At 44.0% G+C, this 21554-nt stretch overlaps 1 protein-coding gene across 1 annotated transcript; it reads right to left on the bottom strand.

The window, feature by feature from the left end:
* Window positions 1-385: 385 nt before the first annotated feature.
* MPHOSPH10 (M-phase phosphoprotein 10) lies at window positions 386-21289 on the bottom strand. The gene is made up of 11 exons (XM_053581971.1): window positions 21091-21289; window positions 18503-19160; window positions 18035-18189; window positions 17245-17407; window positions 14528-14669; window positions 13412-13479; window positions 11762-11899; window positions 8733-8843; window positions 2336-2443; window positions 975-1205; window positions 386-620 (listed from the first exon to the last, which is right to left on the bottom strand). Exons 1-11 carry the CDS (start codon window positions 21177-21179, stop codon window positions 471-473), a joined length of 2013 nt encoding a protein of 670 aa, XP_053437946.1. The 5' UTR covers window positions 21180-21289; the 3' UTR covers window positions 386-470.
* Between the last annotated feature and the right edge of the window lie 265 nt (window positions 21290-21554).

Below are 21554 nucleotides of genomic sequence, written 5' to 3'. Positions count from 1 at the left end.
CCCCGCAAAAATCAGATGGGTTTTCCAAATAGAGCGGGAGTATGTCTTTTCACACCATGGAATTCCCAAATATCAGTCACCGATGCAAAGAAAGGCTCTCAAGAGGGCAGCGCCTGTGGCTCAGTCGGTAAGGCGCCGGCCCCATATACCGAGGGTGGCGGGTTCAAACCCGGCCCCGGCTGAACTGCAACCAAAAAATAGCCGGGCGTTGTGGCGGGCGCCTGTAGTCCCAGCTGCTCGGGAGGCTAAGGCAAGAGAATCGCTGAAGCCCAGGAGTTGGAGCTTGCTGTCAGCTGTGTGATGCTACGGCACTCTACCGAGGGCCCGAGACTCTGTCTCCACAAAAAAAAAAAAAAAAAGAAAGAAACAGGAAAATCTCGACAGAAAGGCTCTCAAGAATTTTATTATAAAACAGAACAATGACAAAATATAAGATTATACATTAATATGTACACTATTTTCAAAATATATTACAGCTTTAATTTGTGAACAGAAATATCTTGTCTTTTCTTCTTTTTCTTTCCTGTTTTCTTTGCATCACTGATTTGCATTTTTACTTGATCTTGTAATTTAGAAAAGAATGCTTGAGATGACTTTAAGGCCTTGTCTTTACCTTCATCCTGCAATTAAAAACAATACATGCTCACGCTATAAAAATCTGCTTATAAGTGAAAAGCCAAAAATATGTGATGACAACAATGTATAAAAATATAAATATGAAAAGGAATAGAATTACAGAAAACTGTATCAATTAGCATAGATACATTCTACACCTTCTATACTGTTTCAATTCTCTTATCATTTAAAGGCCCTACATGAAAACTCAGGAGGGTTAAAGTCTGCAGTTCCAGCAGTGTGCCTCTCACCTCCACAGGCGGGCTACCAGCTGGCCAAACGTTCCAGTCCAGCAGATACACCCAATGCTGGCCATCCCCCCAGACCCCCTTCAGCAGTTTTCCTTTCCTTGTCCTTACCTTCATTAAAGAAGCTTTGCCAGTTTTGGTCAACTGTTTCAACTTCTCTAGAGCTACAGCTTTGGTGTATTTCCCTGCTTGTTCTGGGTTGCTCTTTTCAAGCAGTTTTCTCCGCTTCTCCTTTTCCTTTATTTTCATACGTTTTTGGTATTTCTTTTTCCTCCGTTCTCGTTTCTTGTCTGTAGCTGTTTTCTCAGCAGCTGTTTTTATATCTCCAGCTTTATTTTTCTCCTATTAAAAAAAATAACCACCAGCAGACTACTGTTAACTCAGGAAACTGGCATAGAAGAAAGGGCTCTGCAGGCAGCCAGAGGCTGTGGCCTACGGTGAAGCGAGCAAGGAAGCAGACAGCAACCCCACCTGTGTACCAAAGAGCTGCAGTAACTCAGCTCTTTACAACAAAATGCTCTTTACAAAGCATTTTGACAGCACAGACTTGCAGTGTAGAAAGCTGAGTCCTCAAGCTGCAGCACCACAGAAGCCCTCTACAGCATTCAGACTACAGCGTGGCCTTCAGGGACAGGCCAGACACCAAGGAGGACAGGGAAGGAGGGGAACCCTGCTCCAGGGAGAGTCCATTTTTTCTCTTTTCTCCTTAGCTGCCAGGTGCCTTGCCAGGGCAGTCGCTTGCTTGGGGAGGGCAGAGACTCTGACACCAGGGTGGATGCAGATGTAGCAAAGCACGTGAAGAGGAAAAATAGCCCCTGGCTGCTGTACCAGCCAGCAGGCCAGGGCCTGGCAAGAACCACTGTTACTGCGCAAGGCATGAGCTTCAGTGTTCACGAGGCAGGAACTGCATGCATTTGATGTAACCAACTTCTTCCAGTATCCCAATGCTCTATTCTAGAGTCCTCTTTTTTTTTGAGACAGAATCTTGCTTTGTCACCCCAGCTAGAGTACAATGGCATCATCATAGCTCACTGCAACCTCAAACCCTGGGATCAAGCAATGCTCCTGCCATAGCTTCCCAAGTAGCTGGGACTACAGGCACCTACCACAACACCTGGTTCATTTTTCTATTTTTAGTTTTCTGTTTTTAGCTCAGGTTGTTCTTGAACTCCCAAGCTCAAGCAATCCTCCTGCCTCAGCCTCCCAGAATATTAGGATTATAGGCATGAGCCACCATGTCTGGCCTCTAAATTCTATTATTCACAAGCATTACACATATAAAATTGGGCGGGAAATGCTGATATTAGATATTGCTAGCATATATGTAACAGGAACAATTCATTTTAAACCTAACATTTTGAACCTACTATTCATTTTAAACCTAACGTTTTGAACCTAGCAATTCATTTTGAACCTACTATTCAGACTGAATTATAACAAGATACTGATATGTTTCAGCCCTGGCTTCTTACCTTGATCTCCTCCGGGGCCAACAGAGCAGCATCGCTAACACTCACTGGGGCCACCTCCTCCATGGTGATGGCTGGGAGATTTGACACAACCTTCATCTCTGGTACGGGCTGGAAAAGAGACCATATATTTAATGAGAAGTCAGAAGTGGTCCTAAAATAAAATGTTTTAATTCTGAACATACTAATTTAAAGTCTAACGTATAAAATACTTTATGTTATTTACAAGGTTAGATGTGTTGATAGCCACAGTCTTTTTTTTTTTTTTGTAGAGACAGAGTCTCACTTTATGGCCCTCGGTAGAGTGCTGTGGCCTCACACAGCTCATAGCAACCTCCAACTCCTGGGCTTAAGCGATTCTCTTGCCTCAGCCTCCCGAGTAGCTGGGACTACAGGAGCCTGCCACAACGCCCGGCTATTTTTTTGTTGCAGTTTGGCCAGGGCTGGGTTTGAACCCGCCACCCTCGGCATATGGGGCTGGCACCCTACTCACTGAGCCACAGGCGCCGCCCTCCGATAGCCACAGTCTTAAACTGACTAAAATGACAGCAGTGCTGGGGGATAGCACAGCTGTCTCCAGAATCTATGAGACCTGGGTACCTCAGCTCCTCTGTCTCAAGATTATTCCCAAAGCACTTATTTCTATGCCTTTTCATAACATTTCTCTCATATTCAAACCCCAACTCTTTCATCTCTTCCTGTACTACTCCTATTTGCCACATAGGTGCCTACTCTTCAGCAACCCTGTCTACTGTTGATTATTAGGAACACAATGTTCCAGTCTTCAATTTAAAAAGAAATACGGAGAAAATACAGATTGTCCAAAAAACAACAAAAAAATGATGGCTGCTGACAGGGAAATGCTATCTATCGAGACGGGGCCTGAAACACCAACCTGAATACCAAGAGGAGCCTATACCAGCAATTCCACATTTCCTCAGAGGAAACAAGTAAGAAAGGCTTTGAAATTGGGGCACATAGACACAAACACATTCACTCCTTCAGTTCCCAAGACTCCAAGGACTGCCTGAGGGCTTTCCCCGTGGGGCCACGGGCTAGAGCAACTGGAAGGAATAAAACAGCAGGCATGTTCCACGCCACTTGAAGACAAGTAGGGAGCAATGAACAACCAGCCAAGAACCACATCTGTGCCATAGTGCTACGTGGAAAAGGGCCTCCTAAAGGGTCAGGAGAGTCTGTGAGGAGTGGGGAGGCATCTACCTGGAGCACTACGGAACTGGCCACATGCAGCCTTTTGGGCCTGAGAAAGAACTCAGCAAGGTATGAGGAAGAGACTCAGCGGACTGAAGACACCAGCAGCCATTGTGGCTGGGAGTGGCAAGCCAGGGAGATAAAGGGGGCAGAAACAGCCAGATCACACAGAGCCTGGTCGGGCCCCAGCAGGGCTCATGCCCTTCACATCAGTGAGACTTCTTCACAGTAAGACCTGCTGGCCAAAAGGAGCTGAGAAACCCACTCCTCTCTTCATCTGCTTACACCTGTAAGCACTGGGAATAAAAGATGGTTCCTGCCATCAAAACTTACTCTTATGTAATTACAACTTGATTAGAAACACACATTCACAGTCTAGGTGCAGTGGCTCACATCTGTAACCGCAGCACTTTAGGAGGCTGAGGTGGGAGGATCGCTTGGCCAGCCTGGACAACAGAGCAAGACCCTGTCTACAGAACAAAACAGCAAACAGGTGAGAGAAGCTTACTATTTAAGAAAACAGATACAATGGAAAAATCACCCACCCATCATCTAATCAAAAAGTATCTTGGAGACCACTTCTGCACGGATGAAATGTGAAGCAGCTTGCCTAAATCATAAAGCTAGTTAGGAGCAAAGTTAGACTCAGGTTCTGACTAGACCTCAAATCATGACATTCAATTTCAGACACCAAATGGCGGGAAGTGAGCAAGCACTAGAAGGGTGGTACAAGCATGCTTTCTGGGTCTGCAGGTGTGGAGAGCAAGTACTAGAAGGGTGGTACAAGCATGCTTCCTGGGTCTGCAGGTGTGGAGAGCAAGTACTAGAAGGGTGGTACAAGCATGCTTCCTGGGTCTGCAGAAGGTGTGGAGAGCAAGTACTAGAAGGGTGGTACAAGCATGCTTCCTGGGTCTGCAGAAGGTGTGGAGAGCAAGTACTAGAAGGGTGGTACAAGCATGCTTCCTGGGTCTGCAGAAGGTGTGGAGAGCAAGCACTAGAAGGGTGGTACAAGCATGCTTCCTGGGTCTGCAGAAGGTGTGGAGAGCAAGTACTAGAAGGGTGGTACAAGCATGCTTCCTGGGTCTGCAGAAGGTGTGGAGAGCAAGTACTAGAAGGGTGGTACAAGCATGCTTTCTGGGTCTGCAGGTGTGGAGAGCAAGTACTAGAAGGGTGGTACAAGCATGCTTCCTGGGTCTGCAGAAGGTGTGGAGAGCAAGTACTAGAAGGGTGGTACAAGCATGCTTTCTGGGTCTGCAGGTGTGGAGAGCAAGTACTAGAAGGGTGGTACAAGCATGCTTCCTGGGTCTGCAGAAGGTGTGGAGAGCAAGTACTAGAAGGGTGGTACAAGCATGCTTCCTGGGTCTGCAGAAGGTGTGGAGAGCAAGTACTAGAAGGGTGGTACAAGCATGCTTCCTGGGTCTGCAGAAGGTGTGGAGAGCAAGTACTAGAAGGGTGGTACAAGCATGCTTCCTGGGTCTGCAGAAGGTGTGGAGAGCAAGTACTAGAAGGGTGGTACAAGCATGCTTCCTGGGTCTGCAGAAGGTGTGGAGAGCAAGTACTAGAAGGGTGGTACAAGCATGCTTCCTGGGTCTGCAGGTGTGGAGAGCAAGTACTAGAAGGGTGGTACAAGCATGCTTCCTGGGTCTGCAGAAGGTGTGGAGAGCAAGTACTAGAAGGGTGGTACAAGCATGCTTCCTGGGTCTGCAGAAGGTGTGGAGAGCAAGTACTAGAAGGGTGGTACAAGCATGCTTCCTGGGTCTGCAGAAGGTGTGGAGAGCAAGCACTAGAAGGGTGGTACAAGCATGCTTCCTGGGTCTGCAGAAGGTGTGGAGAGCAAGTACTAGAAGGGTGGTACAAGCATGCTTTCTGGGTCTGCAGGTGTGGAGAGCAAGTACTAGAAGGGTGGTACAAGCATGCTTCCTGGGTCTGCAGAAGGTGTGGAGAGCAAGTACTAGAAGGGTGGTACAAGCATGCTTCCTGGGTCTGCAGAAGGTGTGGAGAGCAAGTACTAGAAGGGTGGTACAAGCATGCTTCCTGGGTCTGCAGAAGGTGTGGAGAGCAAGTACTAGAAGGGTGGTACAAGCATGCTTCCTGGGTCTGCAGAAGGTGTGGAGAGCAAGTACTAGAAGGGTGGTACAAGCATGCTTCCTGGGTCTGCAGAAGGTGTGGAGAGCAAGTACTAGAAGGGTGGTACAAGCATGCTTCCTGGGTCTGCAGAAGGTGTGGAGAGCAAGTACTAGAAGGGTGGTACAAGCATGCTTCCTGGGTCTGCAGGTGTGGAGAGCAAGTACTAGAAGGGTGGTACAAGCATGCTTCCTGGGTCTGCAGAAGGTGTGGAGAGCAAGTACTAGAAGGGTGGTACAAGCATGCTTCCTGGGTCTGCAGGTGTGGAGAGCAAGCACTAGAAGGGTGGTACAAGCATGCTTCCTGGGTCTGCAGAAGGTGTGGAGAGCAAGTACTAGAAGGGTGGTACAAGCATGCTTCCTGGGTCTGCAGAAGGTGTGGAGAGCAAGTACTAGAAGGGTGGTACAAGCATGCTTCCTGGGTCTGCAGAAGGTGTGGAGAGCAAGTACTAGAAGGGTGGTACAAGCATGCTTTCTGGGTCTGCAGGTGTGGAGAGCAAGTACTAGAAGGGTGGTACAAGCATGCTTCCTGGGTCTGCAGAAGGTGTGGAGAGCAAGTACTAGAAGGGTGGTACAAGCATGCTTCCTGGGTCTGCAGAAGGTGTGGAGAGCAAGTACTAGAAGGGTGGTACAAGCATGCTTCCTGGGTCTGCAGAAGGTGTGGAGAGCAAGCACTAGAAGGGTGGTACAAGCATGCTTCCTGGGTCTGCAGAAGGTGTGGAGAGCAAGTACTAGAAGGGTGGTACAAGCATGCTTTCTGGGTCTGCAGGTGTGGAGAGCAAGTACTAGAAGGGTGGTACAAGCATGCTTCCTGGGTCTGCAGAAGGTGTGGAGAGCAAGTACTAGAAGGGTGGTACAAGCATGCTTTCTGGGTCTGCAGGTGTGGAGAGCAAGTACTAGAAGGGTGGTACAAGCATGCTTCCTGGGTCTGCAGAAGGTGTGGAGAGCAAGTACTAGAAGGGTGGTACAAGCATGCTTCCTGGGTCTGCAGAAGGTGTGGAGAGCAAGTACTAGAAGGGTGGTACAAGCATGCTTCCTGGGTCTGCAGGTGTGGAGAGCAAGTACTAGAAGGGTGGTACAAGCATGCTTCCTGGGTCTGCAGAAGGTGTGGAGAGCAAGTACTAGAAGGGTGGTACAAGCATGCTTCCTGGGTCTGCAGGTGTGGAGAGCAAGTACTAGAAGGGTGGTACAAGCATGCTTCCTGGGTCTGCAGAAGGTGTGGAGAGCAAGTACTAGAAGGGTGGTACAAGCATGCTTCCTGGGTCTGCAGAAGGTGTGGAGAGCAAGTACTAGAAGGGTGGTACAAGCATGCTTCCTGGGTCTGCAGGTGTGGAGAGCAAGCACTAGAAGGGTGGTACAAGCATGCTTTCTGGGTCTGCAGGTGTGGAGAGCAAGTACTAGAAGGGTGGTACAAGCATGCTTCCTGGGTCTGCAGAAGGTGTGGAGAGCAAGTACTAGAAGGGTGGTACAAGCATGCTTCCTGGGTCTGCAGAAGGTGTGGAGAGCAAGTACTAGAAGGGTGGTACAAGCATGCTTCCTGGGTCTGCAGAAGGTGTGGAGAGCAAGCACTAGAAGGGTGGTACAAGCATGCTTCCTGGGTCTGCAGAAGGTGTGGAGAGCAAGTACTAGAAGGGTGGTACAAGCATGCTTTCTGGGTCTGCAGGTGTGGAGAGCAAGTACTAGAAGGGTGGTACAAGCATGCTTCCTGGGTCTGCAGAAGGTGTGGAGAGCAAGTACTAGAAGGGTGGTACAAGCATGCTTTCTGGGTCTGCAGGTGTGGAGAGCAAGTACTAGAAGGGTGGTACAAGCATGCTTCCTGGGTCTGCAGAAGGTGTGGAGAGCAAGTACTAGAAGGGTGGTACAAGCATGCTTCCTGGGTCTGCAGAAGGTGTGGAGAGCAAGTACTAGAAGGGTGGTACAAGCATGCTTCCTGGGTCTGCAGAAGGTGTGGAGAGCAAGTACTAGAAGGGTGGTACAAGCATGCTTCCTGGGTCTGCAGAAGGTGTGGAGAGCAAGTACTAGAAGGGTGGTACAAGCATGCTTTCTGGGTCTGCAGAAGGTGTGGAGAGCAAGTACTAGAAGGGTGGTACAAGCATGCTTCCTGGGTCTGCAGAAGGTGTGGAGAGCAAGTACTAGAAGGGTGGTACAAGCATGCTTTCTGGGTCTGCAGGTGTGGAGAGCAAGTACTAGAAGGGTGGTACAAGCATGCTTCCTGGGTCTGCAGAAGGTGTGGAGAGCAAGTACTAGAAGGGTGGTACAAGCATGCTTTCTGGGTCTGCAGGTGTGGAGAGCAAGTACTAGAAGGGTGGTACAAGCATGCTTCCTGGGTCTGCAGAAGGTGTGGAGAGCAAGTACTAGAAGGGTGGTACAAGCATGCTTTCTGGGTCTGCAGGTGTGGAGAGCAAGTACTAGAAGGGTGGTACAAGCATGCTTCCTGGGTCTGCAGAAAGTGTGGAGAGCAAGTACTAGAAGGGTGGTACAAGCATGCTTCCTGGGTCTGCAGAAGGTGTGGAGAGCAAGTACTAGAAGGGTGGTACAAGCATGCTTCCTGGGTCTGCAGAAGGTGTGGAGCAGGAGATGCAGCCCCGTGGAGCAAGCAGCTACCGAGCTGCATCTGAGCGGCAGCAACAGAGGGGAAAGCGTTGGGGAGTACAGGCCTGGCAATGGAGAAAGCATGGGAGAGTTAGTTCTTAATTTCTGCTCTCCTAAATCTCAGTTTCCTCACCTGTAAAATGGACTGAGTAATATCTGCCTCAGTGTTCTGTGCAGTAAGAGTTAATGTATGAAAAGGACCTAATAAGGCATACAGCAGGTATTCAATAAATGCCAGGTACAGAACCCACATCACACGTTGAAAATGCAACAGAAGACTAAGGAGGAGAGGGAAGGAGACTCTGTAGCTCAGGGGCTAGCTAGGGCCTTGTGGAGACCTGGCTGGGTCAGCAGGGGAGGGCATAGTTGTCACGGGACCAGAATGAGCCTTCTTCAGGGAGACACTGCCTATAATTTATAGGAAATTCCTGCAAATAAAGACCTAGTTTTATAGGTAACTACTACACACTTACCGGTTTAGGGATGAAGTGGAAGTTTGAGAGGGCGTCCAATTTTAAGAAGAGGGAATCCATCATCTTCTGAATTTCTACATGCTCTGGATTTTCTTCTTCTTCTGTTTTTTGCTTAGGAAGTAAGTTCAACAACATCAAACCATAACAACTTAATATATATCACAGGACAAACCACTAAAAGTCAATGAGGATATTCCCAATTTCTTTTCACCAAGGCTTCAGCCACAAAGAAATATTCCAAAAGCAAAATGAATTGTATCAGTACCATTAGGTTTCAAGATTGTGACATGCATCACATTTTAGAAGCTACAGCAGCTCACACCAGCACCTACCAAAGAAAAGATGGGATATGCATTTTAGGAGCTACAGCAACCATATGCCTAACATTTAGAACTCACAATTTAATTCCCTTGGTATATGCCTCTGCTAAGAACCAGTTATTCCCACTAAGATGGGTTTAAGAAAAAATAAAAGGGGAAAACAGCAAGTAATGAAAAGCAATGGTGCGGATATGGAGAGACTGGGGCCCTTCTGCATTGCTGGTGGGAATGTGAAACCATGCAGCCACAGTGGCAAACTCAGCTGCTCCTCAAAAAGTTAAACAGAGAATGATCATTATGACCCAGCAATTCCAGTCCTAGGCATATACCCAAGAGAATTAAAAACAGGTACGCAGGCCAGGTGTGGTGGCTCACGCCTGTAATCCCAGCACTCTCGAAGGCCAAGTGGGAGGATCACTTGAGCTCAGGAATACATGATCAGCCTGAACAAGAGCAAGACCCCGTCTCTACTAAAAATAGAAAAATTAGCCGGCACCTATAATCCTAGCTACCACAGCACTCTAGCAGGGGCAACAGAGTGAGACTCTGCCTCAAACAAAACAAAACAAAACAAAAAACCCCACTACATACTCAAACAAATACATGTATGCAGCATTGTTCACAATAGCCAAAAGACAGGAAATAGCTCAAATGCCTATTAATGGATAAATGTGGAATATACATGCAGTGGAATACTGTTCAACCATTAAAAAGAAATAAAATACTGATGCAAGTCACAATCTTGAAAACATGCTAAGTGAAAGAAGTTAATACACAAGAGGTCACATATGAGGCCAGGCACAGTGGCTCAGACCTGTCATCCTAGCACTTTGGGAGGACGAGGTGAAAGAGAGGATCACCTGAGGTCAAGAGTTTAAGAACAGCCTGAGCAACATGGCCAGACCCCATCTCTATAAAAACTTTAAAACATGCACTGAGCACAGGAGAACATGCCTATAATCCCACCTACGCAAAAGGCTGAGGCAGAAGGGTCACTTGAGCCCAGGAGTTTGAAGCTGTAGTAAGCTAAGATGATACTTCCCCCACTCATACCTCAGCAACATAGTGAGACTCTGTCTCAAAAAAAAAAAAAAAAGACAACAACAGGCCACATATTGTGTGATTCCATTTATATGAATTATCCAGACTAAGCAAATCCACAGAGATGATGCAGACTGGCGACTATCAGGGGCTGAGCCAAAGGAGTGATAGGAACAACTGCTTAATGGGTACAGGGTTTTATTCTGGGATGGTCAAGTGTTTTAGAACTAGAGGCAATGGTTGCACAACACTGCTCTAAACAAATGCTCCTGATTGTTCATTTAGAAATAGTTAATTTTATGTTATGTAAATCTCATGCCAACAAGAAATTAAAAAAAAAAAAAAAAGAAAGAAAACTAAAGTGTTAATATACCTGTCATAAAATCCCAAATATCCACCTAGCTTGTAAGGACTCTTACACACGTCCTCTTACTTGATTCTAGGTAATAGTATCTGTGAAATCAATTATCTAATAGTATTTCTCTCATCCACATTACACACACAACTCTGAGTGAGGGTTCCGTCATGGGCTGTCTGTCTACCATCACCTCGCTTATGGAATTAGTCTAGCTAATCAATACACCAGAGCCCAAGTCCATATACAAAACTTCTGAACTGGCTGTTGCCTTGTGAAGAACACTAACGTGTACAGACCTAGCACCAGCTGTGGCATCACATATTTATATTTTAACTCTCATAGTTGCCAAATATTTTTCCTATTTACTAAAGCTCAAAGTAGTCAGGAGATGTTCAACAGACATAAAATGAAGTTGGGCACATCGACTTTGGGTTTCAAGGCAGCCAAGAAGAAAAATTTTATTTCAAATCTTTTCAGTTCTTCAACTTCACAGTGGCCTCCAGTCACTGACTGCTGTTGCTGCATGAGTAGCATTCATTAACAAAATCCAACAGGAATCTTAAATGGCTTTCACAGAATAAAAATGTCATTTCATCCCTAAGCACATACTGACCAAATTCCCAATAAATCAAATGTGAAAGAGTAATTCATTATCATATTGGAATACAACATTCTTGGGAATATGGCCTCATCCTGATGGTTAACCAGAGATTTCTTTTAGAATTTAAATATAAGAAAACAAAGACGTCAAAATCAAAATGAATTCATAATCACATTTGTAATCACATAAAATAGGTCAGGAACTTAAAAATACCAACAAGGAATGATTTTTTTTTTTTTTGTACAGACAGAGTCTCACTGTATCGCCCTCGGGTAGAGTGCCGTGGCGTCACACGGCTCACAGCAACCTCTAACTCTTGGGCTTACGCGATTCTCTTGCCTCAGCCTCCCGAGCAACTGGGACTACAGGCGCCCGCCACAATGCCCGGCTATTTTTTTGTTGCAGTTTGGCCGGGGCTGGGTTTGAACCCGCCACCCTCGGCATATGGGGCCGGCGCCCTACTCACTGAGCCACAGGTGCCGCCAAGGAATGATTTTTTAATTGTAGCACTACCACAATAATTGCTGGGAAGTTAGTAACCAGTTATGACCTCCAGCCCCTCACACTCAGTGGGATTATTACGACATAACCTCCCTGTTCCCACATGTTCAGTCAACAAAGTGACCAAAGGCCTCGAGATTTGTTTCGTGACGAGTTCTCTACTTCTATTTCTTTAGTAAGAATGGTTTTGCCTTTGAGGTTTCCTTACCTGGTTGAGTTTGATGTACTCCTGTTCGTAAATTTCAGCAAGGCTCAGTTTGCTCTTCTCATGGTCTAACGTTAGGCGCTTCTTATACTCATACGCGTCCTCTTTAGGTTTTTCTTTACGTACGACATCATCCCAAGCCTGAAATATAAAGGGCAGGCAGAACATAAGTTAACAAAGTCTATACCTTATGTTAGGTTCACTTCAGAATCTTCCTCTGGAATATTAATATTTATTATTTCAACCTCTGAAATGAGTATTCAAGTCACAAAGAACAAGCATTGTGAAAAGCAAAGAGGGCATTATTCATATATCCTTTTCTGGTTTTGTTGTAAATGAGTTCTCCTGGTTGCCAACTTTAACTCTACATTTTCCCATCATAGTTTAAACAAAGTCAAGCCTTAAGTTTACCTTGTTTCATTTCAAATTTTAAGATATTCTGCTGATAACACCCGAGCTACAAAGGTTTCCTATTTGAGACACAGAAGTGTGAATGAATATTACACGTTATAAAGCCATCTTTTACTATTCATGCCATATGCCTAAATTCTACCTTAAGTTTATGAAATCAAATCCATTCTTCAGAAAAACAGCTGGGTTTTCAACATCTGAAAGGATACACCCTTGAGAAACATTTTTAAAAGTGCAGCACTACCATATTGCTATGGTTTTATTTATTTATTTATTTTTAAGACAGAGTCTCACTTTGTCACCCTGGGTAGAGTGCCATGGCATCGTAGCTCACAGCAACCTCAAAACTCTTGGGCTCAAGCAATTCTCTTGCCTCAGCCTCTCAAGTAGCTGGGACTATAGGCACCCACCACAACACCTAGCTATTTTTAGAGACAGGATCTCACTCTTGCTCAGGCTGGTTTCAAACGTCTTAGATCAGGCAATCCACCTGCCTCAGCCTCCCAGAGTGCTAGGATTATAGGCGTGAACCACTGTGTCCGGCCTCTATTGCTATGGTTTAAATGTCCCCTCATCCCTAAACTCATGTTGAAACTTATTTCCCACCAGTATTAAGAGGTGGGTGTTCTGCAAGGTAACTGAAATCCTGGGATCTGCCCTCATGAATAGATTGGTCTACTTATGGATTAATACGTCATCACGAGAGGGGAACTGATGGCTTTTTAGAAACAGAAAGAACCCCAAGCTAGCATGCTGAGACCCCTCTCTGTGTGATTCTTATACTGCCTCAGGACTTTGCAGGGAGGCCTCACCAGATGTGGCCCCTCAATGCTGGATTTCTCAGCTTCCATAACGGTATCCCTCTTCTTTATAAATTCCCCAGTTTCAGACACTAACTGATAAACAACAGAAAACAGACTAAGACACACATACAATGTGACATGCCACACAAGATACTGTGCCCAAAATCAAGGGCTCCACGTGTGACCACGGCAAGTCAGTCACCAACCTCACCCCACACCACCCACAGGCTGGTGTGACACAGAGTGGGGGATACAGAGAATGGCTTCTGGCTCTCCATCTCCTCCAGCATGAGACCCATCTTTCCTGGTACTAGTGAAGAGAAGCATCTCACACAACAAAACGTGGACATGAAGTGAAAATAAAGACAGCAGTAGCCCCACACCCCAAATAATCTCATATCATTTCTAAAATTTAAGTTAAGTTGAATGTATTTCTTACCTGATCTCTTATCCTCTGTTTAATGATATCTTCTAGCTGAAGGGTGGTTTCCTCCGTAATCACAGGTGCTAAAGGAATACAACATGTATTCATCAGGCAGATACACACTAGACCACTGGTCTAGTCCTTGGTCCTTGGGCCTGCAGCACAAGCAATACGTATTCTAGGAACTTGCACCAAACCTACTAAATCAGCTATCTGTATTCTTTAAAAGCTTTCTGATGCTCCTTCAAGTTTGAGAACCATAAAACTAGAATATATATGGCAGTAAGTGCTAATATTTTTATTCCATGTACCTGGGGTCTATTCCCCTCTTTTCCATTCTCTCTTCCACAGAAATAGAATGAAAACTCATTTTGACTTAACACATAAGAAAGAGTTCGATGAGATGACCAGAGTTTCAGGTTGGAGTCTGCAATTTAAGCAGTGGACGGACACAACATGTACGCTTTGAAAACACATCAATACAAGGAATTTGATTACGGACTACATATCAGGCTTCATTAAGGTATCAGTGCTAAATTTCTTCTGCAGATTAGTTTTTTTGCATATAGTGGTCATACAGGAGAATGTCCTAGTTTTAGACAATACATGCAAAAGTATGTAAAAATGAAGTGTCATGATATTGGCAACTTACTATGAAATTTTATTCAGCAGAAAAAAGGGCACATAAACAGGGTGGCGCCTATGGCTCAGGGGGTAGGACACTGGCCCCATATACCAAGGATGGCGGGCTCAAACCCGGCCCCGGCCAAACTGCAACAAAAAAACAGGCAGGCGTTCTGGCGGATGCCTGTGGTCCCAGCTATTTGGGAGGCTGAGGCAAGAGAATTGCGTAAGCCCAAGAGCTGCAGGTTGCCGTAAGCTGTGTGACGCCACAGCACTCCACTGAGGGCGATAAAGTGAGACTGTGTCTCAAAAAAAAAAAGGCACATAAACAACGACAAATGTGGTAAATATGTCAACAACGGGTGAACCCAGATGACTGGCACATAGGTGATCACTGTACTATTTTTTTAACCTCTCTGTATGTTCGCTAGTTTTTAAAAAGGTTGGGAAAAAAAAAAAAACATCTCTCCAAATCTTTCTGTGAAATGGAAACATGTGGGACCCTACCCATGCGGATGGCGTGGTCGAAGTGGAGGGTCTCCTCCAAGAGGCTGTTTTCTGGGCGCTTCTGTGCTGTCACCTCCCCTTGAAGCTGCCAAGGCTTTTTTTCCAACAACTCTTTTTCTAAAGATGCAATTTTTTCATTCATCTAAGAAAGAGACAAAAGAGTATACATTTTATACTTGTATAAAAGCAACGATACTTTAAAAAGTGAGAAAGCAAGAAATGTACCGTTCCTCAATACAAATGTTTCCTTCTCGCCAGCTTTTGATCATGCCAGTGATTTCCTGCTCCGGGCTGAGCTGGGTGAGCTGCAGGTGATCTCTTTCCCTACTCATTTGAATTGCCATGTTTATAAAACACTAAATTCCCCCAGAAGCACTTGGATTTATTTCTGGACTCTTTTCTTTGTTTCTTTCCTTTTTAAAGAGACAGGGTGTTCTCCCTCTGTCCCCCAGACTGCAGTGCAGTGGCACAATCATAGCTCACTGAGACCTCAAACTCTTGGCTTCAAGTGATCCTCCTGCCTCAGCCTTCTAAGTAGCTGGGACTACAGGTGTATGCTACCACACCCGGCTTTATTCAAATAGTTTATCCATTCACGAGCTACTATCAATTTTAATTATTAGAGCATCTTGAAATTTGGAAATTTTTTGATTAGAATATTAGTATCTGATGAAGTCTGACCTTTTTTACTCCACTCTACTCCTAATTAACTTCTAAAAGACAATTGTGATATTAGTATATAAAATGCCAGCTTTTTCAGCTACCTTACAGAGTTCTCAGATTTTCCTAATAGCTTTTCAGTATCCTCCCCAAATATTAATGCTTTCATTCTAGTTTTCCTTACCTCTTATCTCTTTCTATTATAGTAGCACTGGCTAACATTTCTAAAAGAATGTTAAATAACAGTAGTAATTGTCATAATGAACATTTTGTCTTATTCCTGATTTTAAAGGATGTTTTTAGAATCTCACCATTAAGCATGATGACAGCTTTTGGCTAGAGGTATTTACATTCTACAAGGAGTGAAGAAAAGTTAGAAACAGATATTAAATTTCATCAAATGTCTTTCTGGCATATATGGAGGTAAAGGTATGGTTTTTCTGCATAATCTCTTATAACCAAGAATTATATTGGTCAATTTTCTAATACTGAATCAACAGAATGAGGCCCCTATGGTTGTGTAGCATTATTTTTTCATTATGCTATTTAGGAGTTTTACATCACTGTTCATATATGAGACTCTGTGTGTGTGTGTGTGTGTGTGTGTGTGTGTATGTATTTTAATGCTGCCTTTGTCAGGTTTGGGTTTTCAAGTTAACAATTTCACAAGAAAAAAAGTTGCAACCAATTATTTCTTGAAGGTTTGATGTAATTCCATAGTAAAATCAAACCTTTTTTTGGGTGGGAAGAATGGGATGGAAGGACACTAATTTACTGATAAATTGACTTTCTCTTATGGTATTCTTATTTCTTTAGACTTTACCTTCGGGGACAACATAATAATCATAACTTTAATAGAGATTCTTATTTCTTTTTTATAGTTCTTCTTGTATCTTTGGTATAACTGTGTGATACAATTTTGAGGTACACAAATAATAGAACCAAATGATTGGAGCCAGACTACATCTATTAAAATTAAATGACATTTATCTCAAAGCATGTTACAAAGAAATTTGGAAGATGTATTTGAGATGGTATTAAATCATTCATAAAGCATCTTAAACAGACAGGCAATGTCCTTCAGAGCAGTTGAAACAACTACAAGAAGGCTCAGGAGAAACATGCCACACTAGCAACAGAGAAAAGAGACAGCAGTTTACACACAGAGCCCAAACGGAAAGCCGTAAGCTGGCAAATGCAGGCAAGGATTTTTGCAAAGTAGATGCTTTCCAGACGGCATCTCCGTACACTGTGCTTCAGGGGTGTCCAGCCCACATCCTGTAGGCAATATACAGACTGCCTGGATACATTCTTGTCTGCAGTGGCAGACATAAAAATTACCCACAGACCTTTGTTGTGCTTATCAACTTTCATCAGTGTTTGTGTATTGAATGTACAGCCCAAGACAACTCTTCTTCAGTGTGGCACAGAGAAGCCAAAAGGATGGACTCCCCTGCCAGAGTAGCAGCAAGTTTCCTTCTTCTTCTTCTTCTTTTTTTGTTCTTTTTTTGCATTTTTTGGCCAGGGGTGGATTTGAAGCTCCCACCTCCAGCATATGAGGCCAGTGCCCTACTCCTCTGAGCCACAGGCGCCGCCTTTTTTTTTTCTTTTTGAGACAGAGTCTTACTTTGTCACCCTTGGTAGAGTGCTGTGGCATCACAGGTCACAGCTCACAGCAACCTCCAACTCTTGGGCTTAGGCAATTCTTTTGCCTCAGCCTCCCAAGTAGCTGCAACTACAGGTGCCCACCACAACACCCAGCTATTTTTTGCTGCAGTTGTCATTGTCGTTTGGCAGGCCCGGGCTGGGTTCGAACCCACCAGCCTTGGTGTATGTGGCAGGTCCCCTTAGCCGCTGAGCTACAGGCGCTGAGCCCAAGAGTTTACTTTTTAAAAGATGATTAATATCCTCTCTCACACACACACAAAAAAAAGTGGAAAAAAAAAGTTGGAAATAAAAGGTTAATAGTTCAAACAAGAAAAACTGAGTAGATTAATTAGTAGACAGAGTTTCAGTCATGTTAAGCATATAAAATTCCTTAAATTCCTAATAATTACCTTTTCCTGTCTTTTTTCAAAGGAAGATTTAACTTCATCAGAATTTTTCTTTACATTTAAAACATGTGTATCCTCAGCTTCCTCATCATCCGGCAAAGCAAAGGTCACTCTTTTCAAACTTTCTTTATGTTGCTTACCAGCTTCATTTTCTTCATCCTCATCCCTGCAATATTAAAATACTTTTTAAAGGAAAATACTATTTTCGCTAGGAAAAAAAAAATTTCCAATAACAAAGTTCTTCTTTTGTACACTTAAAGCAACCAAATATTCAGAACTTTCAAAGTCATTCAGTTAAGGAACAAAAGAAGGAATTTTGTAGGTGAAATGCTATGTAAGTAATAGAACAGGTCAAGCACAGTGGCTTACACCTGTAATCCTGGCACTTTGGGAGAGCCCAGGCAGGAGGATTGCTTGAGCCCAGAAGTTCAAGAGTGGTCTGCACAATATAGCAAGATACTATCTCTATAAAAAGTAAGAAACTGTCAGAGACAGTTATGTGCACCTGTCTTCCCAGCTACTCAGGAGGCTGAGGCAGGAGGATCACTTGGGAGCCCAGCAGTTCAAGGTTACAGTGAGCTATGCTGTGCCACTGTTCTCTAACCTGAGTGACAGAGCAATACCCTATCCTCGCCCCCACCCCAAAAAACGGAAAAAAAAAAAGAAAAATCTACTACTTGATCTTAGAGAATCTAATTTTCTAAGACAAACATATTTGATAACTGAGCACATATTTGAGAATGGGCAATGCCAGCTTACAATGTAAAGGTAAAGAATCATTCCAAATACTCACGTTTCAGAAATGCTGAGTTCTGTTTCTTCTTCAGCAAGTTCTTCCTCATCTTTGTTTAAACCCAGTTCATCATCATGAACACTCACTATGTCTTCATCGCTTTCAACTGGATCAAAGAAATCTTTGTATTTCAGGTTTCTGGAACTTTTACTTGACTGAAATAAAAAAATTTTTAGAAATTTTATTAAGGACAGAACAATACATTAAAACATGCATCTATGTGTACATGTATTATATATACATTACTTGCCAATTTTAATACAAGCCAAAAATTGTTACTAGGGGAAACTGGCAACCAAAAACACTACCATAAAATTATAAGAACTGGAACACAAACTGAATAGAAGAATAGATTCATTTGTAACTGATAAAATATAGAGCATAATATTCCACATCTCTAAATCTTCTAACTACAATTAAATTTCTCTCCTAGAATAAGAGAACAAAATCTCTCCCTCAAAATGTTACCTTAAGTTTTTGACTTCCAGATAGTCCTTCCTCATCTTCATCAGAATCAACATCTTCAAAAAAATCAATATCTTCTTCATCCTCCTCATTTTTTTGTTGCTCTTCTTTTTCTATGTTTTCCAGAAAGGACTCCATTTCAGATAGTTTGAAGAATTTATCATCTACTATAGACTTTTCTCTTGGTTTCCCAGGCACCTTGCTTTGCACACTGCTCTGCTGTTCCAATTTGTTGATATCAAAGTCTAGATCAGAATCCTCATCACTGAAAACTGGGCTTTTCTTCAGATCAAATTTACTTGAGTTTTTAGCTCTCTCATCCTTTTTAGGATCATCAGCACCTGTGTCTGAGAATTCCTCCTGCTCCAAAACTTGTTCTAGGTCCTCCCGGCCATCATCCTCTTCACACTCCTGTGCTTCACTCTCTGGGAGAAGACTGATGTCTTCATCTTTAATTGTTTCACTAACTGCATTCTGGAAGTATTGTAAAATTGGTTCATTCTGCAATTCCAGTTGTTGCCATATTTGTTCATCATCAAAATTGTCTATCATAAGTTTCTGTAAAGGACTTCCATGGATCCTACCATTCTCTAGTGTTTTATTAAAGTCATAAAGTACTTTTGTTAAAGAAGTAAATTTTGATGCCAATCCATCTTGAATCCTATTGGGGGGAATTAGATGAGACTTAGAATTATGGGTAATAGTTTTGCAGTAATTAAAGATAAGCAAAGAGCCCAATTCTTGTGTAAAATCAAATTTGAATGAAGTGTAAATTTTAACTGGCCTCCAACAATGTATTATTTTACTAATGAGCCACAATGATACATAAAACTGTCGGCTAAGTATCCAAATCTGCTGTATAGAGTTTGGGCAGGAAAACCATTTGCTTAGACATGTATGACGGATGAGCCTTAAATTCTCAACTCTGCTACATTATATACCCATTCTTTCATTCAGTCAAGTCAATGGCCAACATTTGATTTGGTCAGAATGGTCAAGGAAATCTTAGATGCGACATCTGAGATAAGACTTGTAGATAAGAGGACAGTCTTACAGAGACCTGGAAATATGTATTTCAGGCAGAAGAAACAGTAAGAATAAATTCTCTAAGATAAAAAAGAGCTTGGTGAACTTGAGGAACAGAAAACTCAGCACAGCTGGACTGTGAAGGAAGGTGGGGAGGCTGCTGGGACCAAAATCACACAGGGCTCAAGAGAAAGAGTTTGCCATTTTAAGAGTGAAGAGAACCCTCAGAAGGTTCTAAACAGAGGGATGAAACGATATACGTTTTGGAAATAGGGCCAACAGAAGAAGAATGAAAGGTGGGTGATTAGGCGATCATTGCAGTGTTTCAGGCAAAGGATGGTCATGATTGACACTGGAGTTAGAACAGTGAACATGTGACTAGGAGGCGATTCAAAATATAGTCTGGAGATAGAACTGACAAGGATGCTAAGCAATCAGACATAGAACATAAAAAAGTGAAGACATCAAGTAAGTATCCCAGTTGGATCTTTAAGCAACTGGAAAGACAGAAGTGTCTTTTGCTGAGGTAGGGAAGATTTGGATGGTGGAGTGTGGGAAAAGAATTCAGGGAGGCAGAGTACAGACAGGTAAATAGAAACAACAGTTGTATTTTGGACAGTGAATTTGAGATGCTGAGAGTATCAAAAATTTTTAAGTTGCCAAAAGCTGTACATTGTGGATCTCCCAGTTCTGTGCTATTGAAATCAAATTAAGCTCAGTCTGTCTGCAGTTGCTGTGAGCCTGGAACTCAAGGTTGACGTTTGAGACACAAATCCTAGTCATACTTTTACAGATCATATTTGAAGTTCTGTAACAAAATACGTACAAAATGTTTGGGCTGGGAAGAGAAGCGAAAAGGCAGTTCTAATTCTCAAGAAGCTTAGTACAAAGGTGCAGAGAAGCGACAAGTCCATGCTTTCAGTAAAGTGTAATAACAGGTAAGTAGTGGGTGCTTTAGCGGCAGGTATATGGGAAGAAAGAGCAACCAACGTGATTTGAGTGTAGAGGAATGAGGATGCCCAACTCTTCAAAGGAGGCCTCTGAACGTTTCTCATTGAGTTTAGTTCGATTTCAAAAGCACACTCGGAAAGCCACACAGGAGACAGCCACAGTGCACAGATTTTAACAACTTTTTTTTTTTTTTTGTAGAAACAGAGTCTCACTTTACCGCCCTCGGTAGAGTGCAGTGGCGTCACACAGCTCACAGCAACCTCCAGCTCTTGGGCTTATGTGATTCTCTTGCCTCAGCCTCCCGAGCAGCTGGGACTACAGACGCCCGCCACAACACCCAGCTATTTTTTGTTGCAGTTTGGCCAGGGCTGGGCCTGAACCCACCACCCTCGGCATATGGGGCCGGCGCCCCACTCGCTGAGCCACAGGCGCCGCCCAGATTTTAACAACTTTTAAAATTCTAGGGGGGCGTATAAAGTGTCTGAAATTTGGGGACAAGCGATCTCCACTTCCCCTTCCTTCCCCAACTCCCGCTCTAGCGTTTGCAGGGGACCTGCAACTCCAGCCCGTCTGAGACCCAGGGCGCAACCCGAGCCCACGATCCGGGCACTTACGTAAGGAAGCACTCAGGCCGGCCAGCGGCTTGACCGACCTCCCTCAGACACCGCTCCAGGGTGCGCAGACGCCAGATCCGCGGAGCCATGGCTGCCAGCAACCGCGTAGGTAGAGCCGCATGTAAGAGTCTGCGGAAGCCGCGCCGCAAAGACGCACCACGGGAAACCAGGAAGTCAGCGCCAGAAGTTCCTCCGCGCGCAGGTTCCGGACCCACCCGCTCCCGTCAGTAGCAAAGCGAGAGCTTTCATTGCGCTTGCGCAGAGGGGTGGGGCGGGAAGCTGAAAATAGCCACCGGTGAGCCCTAGCGCCTTTGAACGTTTTTCAAACTTTGTGCTTTGTATTCTTGAGGGACCCACAAAGGGAGACACGTCCTGGCTTAAGTTTTTGCTTTAGTAAAGTGAGTGGCTTTAACAGGCATTGTATTGTAACAGAAAGTTATGTTCACCACGACCTCAGGAAGCTT

The sequence above is a fragment of the Nycticebus coucang genome, chromosome 2, assembly GCF_027406575.1.
Source record: "Nycticebus coucang isolate mNycCou1 chromosome 2, mNycCou1.pri, whole genome shotgun sequence".
Lineage (NCBI taxonomy): Eukaryota > Metazoa > Chordata > Mammalia > Primates > Lorisidae > Nycticebus > Nycticebus coucang.
The sequence above is the reverse complement of the archived record's forward strand: the minus strand, read 5'-3'. Positions and strand labels throughout refer to the sequence as shown.

Coding starts and splice junctions, on each gene's coding strand:
- MPHOSPH10 (XM_053581971.1), bottom strand. CDS start 21,179: ATGGCTCCGCGGATCTGGCGTCTGCGCACCCTGGAGCGGTGTCTGAGG. Junction 13,480..14,527: donor CGACCACGCCATCCGCATGG/GTAGGGTCCCAC, acceptor GTATTCCTTTAG/CACCTGTGATTACGGAGGAA. Junction 2,444..8,732: donor TCCACTTCATCCCTAAACCG/GTAAGTGTGTAG, acceptor TCTCTTTTCCAG/CCCGTACCAGAGATGAAGGT.